We start from the raw sequence: 11,217 nt of genomic DNA on the forward strand, positions 1-11,217 counted from the left end.
AATGCTAACTACGGAATATTTAATACTTGACAATGTTCAATTCCACGCCTCACACGAAAGGGTGGAACCTAGAAATGCGCTTGCGATCGTTAGAACCTGCCGATAGATGGCGCTGCATGTTTATCTGAAGTGAGTTAGTTCCGACCCGCAGAATTACATCCGAGTTAGCTACATCCGCCCCGCAGAAACTGCCACGCCATAATTCCTGTTGTCTTGTGACTTGCCATGTAGCTAAGTTGTGATAAGATGGAACAGAAGTTGGCGGAGTTCAGAGCTCGAAAGAGAGCCATGGAGGCTAAGGACTGCGAAGTCATTGGAAATCAGTCTAAAGCACAATCAGAATCAAGTCCCAAGTCGCATAGCCCTGTACCCCCAACGAACAAAATGGACAAACTGGAAGAACCAGTGACAACTGAGAGCTCTCCGGTGGTCGTAACAACAGAAGGATCTCGGGTGAGATCTGAGGAATGCAACTTACTATCAGTTTCTCGTAGGAATGCTACACAATAAGATACAACAATAAACAACAGACCATTTAATAATACCATCCAAAGAAAGTACTGCTTCTTTGAGCAAGCTAGCGATCGAAGCAAGCAGGAAGTCGATACAAATGTCAATATCGACCGTTCGTTTTAAGTAACCTACTCTTAATTGATGCTTTATACATTTTTATTAGCTAGCTATGTAATGTTGCTTTCGTTGGAATGGTACACAAGACTGTAAAATATGCATAAGATGTTTGCTGTCAAGAGAAGTGACACTAAATTCAACTAAATATGTCTCCCTTTTTAAGGTTATCCCTTCCTGGCTTATGGACAGTCCTGTGGGCCGCTGGTTGGGAAAGACGAATATCACCCTGTTTAAAGTGTTGCTTTGGCTGGTTCTGCTTGGTCTGTTCTCTGAACTGGGCTTTGGACTACCTTTTTTCCTCATTTCTCTTTTCTACTGGCTCTATGAGGGTCTGCGAAAGCCCACCGAACGACAGCCAGGAGAGCTCAGTGCCTATTCTGTCTTTAACCCAGATTGTCAGCCTATTCTGGGGACACTCACAGCACAACAGCTGGAGGGAGAGATGGGCTACAGACCACTGGCTAACAGTTAGCCAAATTAAGACCATAGCCTGACACTCAGGACAGGAAAAAGGAACAATGACTTGCCCACGGAAAGAGATGATGTGTTGTTATATTTAATGCCTATTTACCGTTCCTGGTTTGAGCAAGACGCCTATGGCTGAACCCAAAACTGGGCCTTTGGTACCTGCTCTTGCCAGTATCATCAGAGGGCTTTATAGGAAGTTGAAGATAGCACTGGTAAAAATTTAAATGAAGTAGGTTGCATGTCAGAATCCATGTTTTTATGCCAAAGTTCGTTTTGTGCAGATAATGTGGCTAAGGTGTAGGAGGGCCATGCAGGTGCACATGTGTAATTTGTAGAATGTAATGAAGCTAGGTCATTCTCATTTGCTTCTTGTTCATGGGAGTGTAGATTTTCGGGCCTGGAGAGTTTGTGGTAAATATGTATATAATATGAACGGGGTGAACTCTGAATCAGTGATACAGTTTTACTACTATTAACCATTAGAACAATGGACATGGGTAATGCACTGATGAAAGAAAACAATAAAAACTCAACACATTTGGATATGTTTTTAAATGTGTAATAAATGTAACCACCTTTCTGAACTGCAAGGAGCTGAGGTTTTGGTCTTCACATTTTCTTTCCCATGCAGCTGATTCTAAAATGAAGTGAATCTACAGTAAGTTACATTGGTTTCCTCTGTAGGTAAACAAATATTTTGAGGAGATGCACAATATATAAAAAGGAGTTTCTGAAGAAGTAAGGAAGGTTACTGAAAAATGTGGTGCAGGGGTAAAAGAAGATAAATGTTCAAAAAGTAACCAAGTTTCATTTAGTCAATGTTTGAGAATGTCATGACAATAGTAGCAGTGTAGAAGCTGGTGACCAGTAAATCAGGAAATAGTGAGAATTAGAAGGTTCTTACTGACATCTTTGACAAAAATGAGTTGGTGTCATAAATATGTTGTTCATATGGCACTAAATATATGTGTGAACAAAAATATTGTTTTAAAAAGTATGAAAAAATGCTCAGTTTAAAAGGTTCTATCTGCTTGGAGCCCATTCACTCTGGAATCTTTGAAGCTCAATAGTTCAAAACTACTCAGAACACAGATAGGACACAACTCAAATTCTCAGATCATGAAATTAGCAGAGTGAAAGCTACAACACCGTTTAAAGGATGTAAAGATGTTGGTGTAACCAATGACAAGATTATTTTTCTCTTGGGAGATGTGTGATGAAATAGCAGGAGTGATGCAAGCTACCATTCCTGCCTAAAATTTCACATTCTTTTTTCCTGTTCTTGACCACATATTGTCACACAAGAACACGGTGTCTCAATTCTTCATTGGCATGCAGTAAGTTCCTTAATTCTAATCTCAATTAGATTGTTTATTGATACTGCAACACCATCAAAAAGGCTGACTGTAGTGACAGATCAAGTTCGTTATGGTACATTCTGCTTCATTGTTACATGTTAATTATTTTTTCATGGGTAATTAAAAGAAGAAGACGAACATAAAGATGAACATAAAGTTACAACATCAACAGGCAGTAGGTGGTTGCTTGGTAAAGGGGAGTTGATCCACTGATCTGGGAGCACAACCAGTGTTTCCAGTTTGATTTCAAAAACTGTCCAAATGATGTGAAATAATGTTATGACACAACTGTTGAGACACAAATTATGTCACCGCACTGCATTCTATAATCTTTGCATTCAAAACTGTATTGCTAGTTTTTGCAAAAAAGTGAACTGAACAGAAAGTCAACAACAATGCAAATACTCAAGTAGGCAAATATGCATACCTCAAAAATGAAACTTTTCTTATTAGGCTAATTCTGATCAATTGTAGCCAAGTAGTAAAACATTAGTAGATAACGTCGTGGAAGTAAAATGCAGTGAATACAAATATAATCATTTATACTTTTGAATGATTTATATTGGGTTTTTTTTTTTTTTTTTACTTTGCTAATAGCCTCCTGAGCACATTCAAAAAAATGATTAAATGTGTGGACTGTGGCTAGGTGAGTTGCTAGAGCTAGCGAAAAGTGGCTAAATCTGGCCATAAAGTTGCTACATTTGCAACACGACTGGGAGGCGCAAATATCGCTAGCTTGAGTTCCCGCTTCCGATTCCGCTGCTTTTATTGATCTACCCCATGGATCTACCGCTGACAGTTCCACTATAATTTCCTGATTACAAACGGATAATTCGAGAAGACCACCACAAATCGTGTAACGTTAACTTATTCTAATACTGTTTGTATATCTGGACCATCTCTGTTCTACTCAGTTGTACGCCCGCGAGTCTTTACGTGCAGTCTCTTTTTTTAATTTGAATCAAATGCCTACTAGATGCATACTTAGCTAACGTTAAGTTGCTCAATGTACTAGTGTAACTGGCGAAGCTAAACAGATAGCTGGCGTTGTCGATAACTTTGCTGGCATGCTATAAATTGGCCACATGGCTTGCCGTGAACCATAATAAGCTGTGCACTATTCATTCATTTGTAACGTTGTGGGAAATTATATTAAATCACCTGATTAGTAGGGAGTTAACGAAGAACGCCATAGCTAACTAGCTATTATATCATTATGACTGTCGTCGTTGTTCACACAATATGTATGTTTAGCCTGTTAAAGGCGAAATACGTTGTCAACGAATAAGTCGCTGTAATGTATAGCTAGGCCAGGGGTCGGCAACCCTGGTCCTGGAGAGGCGCAGGGTGTGCTGGCTTTCGTCTCCACCTTAAAATAAGCAACCGATTCAGACCCAAGAAACCAGGTGAGGTGAGTTAACTGTGCAATCAACGGCTTTCATTGATCAATTAATGCCAAGTATCAACGAAAGCCAGCACACCCTGCGGCTCTCCAGGACCAGGGTTGCCGACCCCTGAGCTAGGCTATCTTGCGAAACTTGCTTGGTACGTTACGAGCTTCCATTCTTCTTCTTTTTTTGTTTAGGGATTGTAGCTATGCACTCGTAAATACAGCCGACGGACAAATTCCAATTTCATTCTTCAATCATATGCACTACCGAGCTCTGCTTTGTCCTCGCCATGGGAAACCAACGTTCCCCCTTGTCCACCTACCCCTCGTTAGGAGTGGGAAAATTTGAGTGATTAGGCTACATGTTTTCTGTGTCGGAACCATCTGAATGACGTCGTGAACGTACCTTTATTATCACCTGATTCGTGTAATACCAGATTTAACATAATCATAAACTGAATAAATACAATTAGGTTAGGCCACTATTGATCAACCAAACTTTTTTGTTTATACCTTAACATGTTTCTGATTTATTGGGAATAATACACTAGGTTTGTGTTAAAAGTGGATTATTAGGGATCTATACAATCAAAATAAAATCAACAGATTCAAATGATTGCAAGCAGATTTTCAGGTCTGAAAGCCTTCATAACAAATAGTGTGTTGAGCAAGTGATGGTTAGGAAACTGGAGCATGATGAAATTTGTGTGAAGACATGATTATTTATGAGGGGTTGGCACTATTGTCATTTCTGTTCTCCAGTGTCAAGGTAAAGCACTTCTCTCACGGGCTGAACATGTTTCTGCTTGGATGGCAATTCATCTTTGATATGCCAGGGCTCTGGTAATACACTTATTGCGCTCAAGTCCAGTTTCTCAGTTCCTGTTTTTTTGCGTGCGTCTCTCCTAGGTTCAGCAATGGCAGGCAGCCCAGCTCTGGTGATGCGTCTGGTGGCTTCGGCCTTCAGTGTAGCGGAACGGGCCGCGGGCATCGTGAGGAAAGTGATGCGCAGCGGGGAACTCGGCATTGTGGAGAAGGTAAGAGGGGGAGTATGGGTGCCCATGAAGGCAGAGAGTTTTGGGCAGTTATCAGTGGGATGGGTTAGCTTATTGGATGGGTTAGTACACCAGTGAGCTGTGACCTCGAGAATTCAAAACTTTGGTGCTCGCATACCAGGCAGTTAAAGGATCAGCCCCTGTGTATATTCAATCCCTTATCAAGACCTATACACCAACAAGACCCCTCCGTTCTGCCACTTTGTGCCGTCTGGCACCTCCCCCTCGCCATACCTGCACTTCACGTTCACGACTGCTGTCTGTCTTGGTGCCACGGTGGTGGAATGACCTCCCAGTGAATGTCAGAACGGCAGAGTCTCTGACCTCCTTCAAGCGCAGACTGAAGACCCATCTCTTCAGGCTACACCTTTCCCTCCCCAACTCACAATCACTGTGATTAGCCTTAGACCGTATTGGTACTTATGTGTAGATATCGTTACTTGTATAGGTATTGTTGTTTTTATTGGCTGTTGTTGTATTCTAGCTGCCAACTGTGGTATGCTAGTTTGAAAGTTGATTGTACTCTTCAAGGGTTCTGAATTTCTGTATGTTTGCACTAGGACTCGGAACTGTACTGTCCTCTCAGGTCTACTTTTGCACTTGTTCTTGTGATTGATTTGCACTTTGTTGTACGTCGCTCTGGATAAGAGCGTCTGCTAAATGCCACGTAATGTAATGTAATGTAATGTTGATTATTGGGCAATTTGATTGGATTTTGGTTTTGTACATTCAGAGTATTTTTAGGGTGTCTGTCATTTTGATCTATGAAGAACAGCCCTGCATTTCAGGTTTGCTGTGTTAGGGTATGAAAGCTTTGATATCTCAAAACTACTCAGAAAGCAGATGGAACCTTATAATTCCAAGGTCACGACCAGTCTGTTACGTTGCGAAGCGGTATTGTCCCTTTTTGGCGAAGTCAGTGATGCCATTGGTCTTAGCTGATTCTCGGCGTGTCCGTGTGCACAGACAGGAGCCAACGACTTGCAGACGATGGCTGACCGGCTGGCCCAGCAGAGCATCTGTGCCTCTCTGTCGCGAAAGTTCCCCAACATTACCATCATCGGAGAGGAGGTGAGCCTGAGCCTATGTGCGACCAACCTCTGGCCATACAGGGCTCACGCGTGATCTGAAGTTGAAAAATCTAGGAGCTTAGTAATGCATTCCAATTAGTACCTGTGCTCCTTTCAGGAGCAAATGCTCCAAAAATGGGAGCACTGTCGATCTCCGCCTCACCTGAGGTTTATCAGACCCAACGCGGGCCAAGGTGTGTGTAACTCATTATGCATGTTTAATCATGGGTGTATCTACCTGCCCTTTGGACCGGAGTCTCTCCCCCACCCAAACTCTGTCTCGATGGTTGCGTTCGCAGGACCTGCCGCAAGAGGCTGTGGGAGAGGACCTCATCGAGACCGGCCAGGCCGATGAGATCCTGCAGAAGCCCTGTCCGGCAGAATACTGCAACGTTAAAGAGGAAGAGGTGCTTGTGGCTGAGTGGGAGGGAGCCAATGGAAATATTGGGTCATAGATGTTTACAGATTGTTTGTGGGGGCAGGACTACCACAGCAAAGTCTGAATACACATGTACACATACTGTACCCAGTCATGTGGAAAAGTATGCACTCCACATATGCTGATTTAGAAAGAAAAGCACATGCTATGAGTAGATATGTGTGTGAAGTATAACACAGTGTACAGTGCTCTGAATGCTGAATCTCTCTCTCAGGTTGTAGTGTGGGTTGATCCTCTGGATGGCACTAAAGAGTATACTGAAGGTGAGCCAATTGTCCCTGGTGTTTAAAGGTTGAAATAATCCACTCGCTGTCAGTCATTACTAACACGGTTTACTCAGTGAAGCAGACAGATTCTATTTGGGGCATAGTTCCTATTTATTTTTTCTATTGGGAGTGCATGGCTGTATTTTATTTTCCCTTCATTACACTTTGAATGTAGAACAGTGCCCTCCATTCCTCATATTCACTGCAGTCTGTTTCTCTCCTATTATTAAACTAATATTTCCGTTTTGTCTCTCAACCGTCCACCACCCCTGCAAACCAAAAGATGAAAGATGCCTACCTGTGCATTGCTTGATTTGAGCAGCCAACATAAATGTGTGTAGCAATCTGCTCTTGACCTGTTGTTGGTCTGTGTAGCCCTGGCCCAGTGCTAGCATACCTGTATGGTGGTGAGCTCTGAACTGAAGGCCAGTTTATAGTTTGCCAATGTATGATCATTGCCACCAGCAATTGTCACATTTGATGGTCGGCCACAACAACTTTTTGGTTGATACTAAAACGATGGACGATTTGATATCACTATCATCGTTGGCCCATCGCTGAGAGATAAATTGTATTGAACTTTGACCCTATTGTTGGCTCAACTGTCATGACAACCTTATTGTAGAACGTTCACATCTATAGTTATCTTTAGGGAAGTGTCATTAACTAGCTTCCATGTCCTGAGCTAGCAATGACTCTACTTTGGTGATGAGTTCTTAGTTTATACTTACAGCGATAATGTAATGTTGGTGGCAATGTAGCAAGATCCATCCAATCATACATCGCCTAATCATAAACAGGCCTTGAGAGTGGACAGCGGTTTGTGGAGGCGGAGTGGTTGGGTATTGGGCCACGGTGGAGAGCGGGCTGTCGTAAACATACTGGGAGGGCAAGGGTGCTGTGGTGAACAGAGAGGGAAGTGGACAGAGGCACAGAAGATAGGGGTGCGGGTACACAGGGAATCGGATGAAAGGACAGGGAGCAGGGGCTCAATATACTCCGAATACAAACGGCATTAGTAGAAGAGAGGGAGGGCTCTTCTAAAAGATTACAATTTAGTAACACAGACATCACAGCTCTTGGATAACTAAGAGATGTACTTGAAATTGTATAATTTAAATACAAGAGGATTAACAGAAAGAAATAAAAGGCTTCATTTCAAATGGGCATTAAAACCTTCTAACAAATGGGCTTGCTTCTCTTGGAGGAGCAGTGCTGCATGCTAAACTATTTAAACAATACGATTACACATGCTTAGAATTGTTGTAGCCTACTACGGTATGTAGAGGGTGCATTGTGTTTCTGGGCTAAATATTCTGTGCCAAGAAATGCTGCAAAGGGAATAACAGTGTAAGAAGACTGATTGTTAGTTATGCAATGGAAACATTTATTGAACGTAGCGCATGGACACCACATATGGCACATAATGTTCCTGTGGATTAAAATGAAATTATTTAAAGTGCTGGGAATGAACCCAGTTGACAAGTTGGTATGGTAAAATCTTTCAATGAAATGGATGACAACTCAGCTACTTGGGGACATAAGGATGGCTGCTGTGGTATTTATCCAGTGTGTGGGTGTGGCTATAACTATTTAAACTTATTTTGTGTGTTGATGTTGTATATGATTACCAGCTCATTTCCTTGTTAATATTATGTTCTTGAGCTAGCTATCGTGCAGCATTTGTGAGATATAGTATGAGGTGTCTTGTCTGCAGCAAAGCAACAACACTTTGTTGTGTGTCCAAGGGCTCCTGGATCATGTGACTGTGCTGATTGGGATTGCATACAAAGGGATGGCCATTGCCGGGGTCATCAATCAGCCCTTCTTCAACTACCAGGTAGTGAACTTCAGCAAAAAAAAGTCCTTTTCAGTAAATTCAGTAACAGTTCTTGACTTAGACTTGACCAAGATATATAATAGACAAATGATCAGTGTCAAATGACGTCTTCCTCCTTTTTTTCCTTTTTCTGTTTGACATCGAAACGTCAGTCTCCCCTGTCCGTTAAAGAGAGTGCATTTCTCTGGCCTCTGTTTGCTCCACCGTGTCTTTATTTCGGCCTAGTCTCTGTGCAGTAGTCCCGGTAACGAGTCTTGTATAGTCCTGCTTGTAGTGCACCAATTTGATCTTTTTTTTTTAGCTGGCTTGTAGCGCGTTGGGTATTTTCCTTTCTCCACCTCAGTGTAATTGTTGCGACTGTACATTCAGTAAAAACATTCCTCTACCTGGGCCAAGTAAGCATTCAGCACAATTGACATTCTTTTCTCCAGTGTATTCACTGCGGTACACTCTGTGGACAACCCCTAATGAATGAATTTTACGGTTCAGTAAAATTCGGTCATCGGTCTCCCTGCCCAGGCTGGGGCGGGCGCGACCTTGGGGAGGACGCTGTGGGGAGTTGTGGGATTGGGGGCATTCGGCTTCCAGCTGCAGGAGGCCCCCGAGGGACGGCGCGTCATCACGACCACCCGCTCCCATAGCAACAAGGTGGTGATGGACTGCGTGCAGGCCATGGAGCCCCATGATGTCATCAGGGTGGGCGGGGCTGGGAATAAGGTCAGTAGATAGTAGAGTGTGGGAGAGAACACTGCCTCTTGGTGTTAACTTCAGCCAATCCATGTTTTTTATTCATAGAAAGGTGTCTATCTCATCCTAGTTTTGGAAAGGGATCATTTCAGTTGTCTGCCTCAGTAAAATATCAAGTGGATTTCATAGATATGGAGCCAGATTCACATACCCAGAGTAAGCCAAGTCCTAGACTATATTCACTTCTGAATTGAGATTAGATGTATAAAAAAAACTCAAGACAAACATTCAAAACTCAATTTACTCCAGGACTAAGCTTAATCTGCGTCTGTGAAACCGGGCCAATATCTGGTAACCCAAGATTATTTGCTAGCTAGCCTATCGGCTTAATGTACTCTGAAGTGTATCTGTGGTGGGCATTTAGGCACAAAATGAAGGAAGATGAGTTTTCTCCTTCATTGTGAAGTGCTTCAACATAGTGAACAGTACTTGAATGTAATCCAGTATTTATCGGTGTGTTTAAGCAATCATGAATGTAATCCAGTATTTATCGGTGTGTTTAAGCAATCATCTTGCCATTTTGCAAGGCAAATTAAAGGCAGTTATACATAGGTGACCTCTGAACCTGCAATTTTTATAGATGTACCCATCATCTTTACTCTTTTTTTGGGTTAATTTTATTGTCCAGTTCTATGTCTGTGCATGTTTTTGTTGTAAGTTTGTGGCATTTTTTTCTTTTTAAAGTAAGTTTGTGGCATTTTTTTCTTTTTAAAGATTCTGTATGTAAAGTGAGCAGAGACTCTTGATAGACTGTAAATAAATACACGTGAAATAAAACATTATCATTATTCTCTCTGTAGATAATCCAGCTGGTGGAGGGGAAGGCCTCGGCCTACGTCTTTGCCAGTCCGGGCTGTAAGAAGTGGGACACGTGTGCCACTGAAGCGATTCTCCACGCCGTGGGGGGTAAGAATCTGTTGACCTACTACTCTCTGAATACGGGCTGAATATACTGCATACATCTGTTTCTCTTCACCACTCTACACCTCTTTGCTACACATTTTTCAAAAATAATTTTTTCACTTTGTCATTATGGGTTATTGAATGTAGATTGATGGGGTAAAATGGGAATTTTATCTATTTAAAATTAAATCTATAAGGCAATAAAGTGTGCAAAAAGTGAAGGGGTCTGAATACTTTATAAAGCCACTGTACCTTTTAATGTTAAATGACATTGCAGTAGGCAGACAATGAATGTAAAAAAATTTGATCCAAAAGACAACAGTGTTTCTAGTATGAATCTCACACCAAATGTGCGAGCCAACAGTGCGTCAGCGAAGTGTTTGTTTGACGTATTTTGAGCCTTGGGCCGCTTCACGGTGGCACTCGCGCATCACGCCATCTCCCTCTCCCTCTCCCTGCAGGCAAGCTGACGGACATGCACGGAAAGGCTTACCGCTACGACGCGGACGTCAAGCACATGAACTCAGCCGGGGTGTTAGCTGCGCTGCGCAACCATGAGTACTACAGGAGCAGAGTGCCCCAGTCTGTACTGCAGGCCCTGCCCTGTGACTGAGCCACGCACAGCCAGGGCGACGGGGGCGGCCGGGACAGGCTCCCTTCCGCCTCCCGGTTAACCTGGAGCTAGGCTAATGTGCTAGGAAATCGTAGCCTGTGCAGCAAAACAAGAAACGAATCGCGTGGCATTGCTAATTTGCTAAATAGCACACATCGCCCACTGGAATACTGGTATTTTGTTAACTTTATGCTTTTGTGATTTGTTATGAGCCACTTTAAAGACACTGATTAAGGTTAGTTTAAATTGAGTTTTGTATCGAGAATCTCCGTTCAGAAATTAATTTTGTCTAGGACTAGGCTTAAACTGGGTCTGAATATTTATGAATGAATAAAGGTCCAGATTTGTATTAAATTTGTATTATTAACGTATGTGACTTCTCTCCTCTCATTACGATCAGGGTGCTGCGGGTGAACAGAGTAAGATCACGGCTCATCT

At 42.5% G+C, this 11,217-nt stretch overlaps 2 protein-coding genes across 3 annotated transcripts; both read left to right on the forward strand.

Annotated features, from left to right (window-relative positions):
• The first annotated feature begins 123 nt into the window (after nt 1-123).
• On the forward strand, nt 124-1,688 carry saysd1 (SAYSVFN motif domain containing 1). The gene is made up of 2 exons (XM_061241775.1): nt 124-453; nt 794-1,688. Exons 1-2 carry the CDS (start codon nt 247-249, stop codon nt 1,100-1,102), a joined length of 516 nt encoding a protein of 171 aa, XP_061097759.1. The 5' UTR covers nt 124-246; the 3' UTR covers nt 1,103-1,688.
• Nucleotides 1,689-3,156: 1,468 nt separating this feature from the next.
• Nucleotides 3,157-11,146, forward strand: bpnt1 (bisphosphate nucleotidase 1). Of its 2 annotated transcripts, none has more exons than XM_061241320.1 (9): nt 3,157-3,312; nt 4,756-4,883; nt 5,868-5,972; nt 6,271-6,378; nt 6,625-6,673; nt 8,425-8,516; nt 9,036-9,233; nt 10,064-10,169; nt 10,628-11,146. In XM_061241320.1, the coding sequence occupies exons 2-9, from the start codon at nt 4,764-4,766 to the stop codon at nt 10,777-10,779; spliced, it is 930 nt and encodes a 309-aa protein (XP_061097304.1). In that variant the 5' UTR covers nt 3,157-3,312; nt 4,756-4,763; the 3' UTR covers nt 10,780-11,146. The 2 variants fall into 2 exon arrangements, with proteins under 2 accessions (XP_061097304.1, XP_061097305.1); XM_061241321.1 differs by lacking the exon at nt 3,157-3,312 and adding an exon at nt 3,867-4,001.
• Nucleotides 11,147-11,217: the final 71 nt, after the last annotated feature.

The sequence above is a fragment of the Conger conger genome, chromosome 5 (assembly GCF_963514075.1).
Source record: "Conger conger chromosome 5, fConCon1.1, whole genome shotgun sequence".
Classification (NCBI taxonomy): Eukaryota; Metazoa; Chordata; class Actinopteri; order Anguilliformes; family Congridae; genus Conger; species Conger conger.

Bases quoted from the DNA above. Each gene is read 5' to 3' on its own strand.
- saysd1 (XM_061241775.1), top strand. From the start codon at position 247: ATGGAACAGAAGTTGGCGGAGTTCAGAGCTCGAAAGAGAGCCATGGAG. The intron at 454-793 runs GTGAGATCTGAG...TCCCTTTTTAAG, and splicing joins TAACAACAGAAGGATCTCGG to GTTATCCCTTCCTGGCTTAT.
- bpnt1 (XM_061241320.1), top strand. From the start codon at position 4,764: ATGGCAGGCAGCCCAGCTCTGGTGATGCGTCTGGTGGCTTCGGCCTTC. The intron at 5,973-6,270 runs GTGAGCCTGAGC...TTGCGTTCGCAG, and splicing joins TTACCATCATCGGAGAGGAG to GACCTGCCGCAAGAGGCTGT. The intron at 8,517-9,035 runs GTAGTGAACTTC...CTCCCTGCCCAG, and splicing joins AGCCCTTCTTCAACTACCAG to GCTGGGGCGGGCGCGACCTT.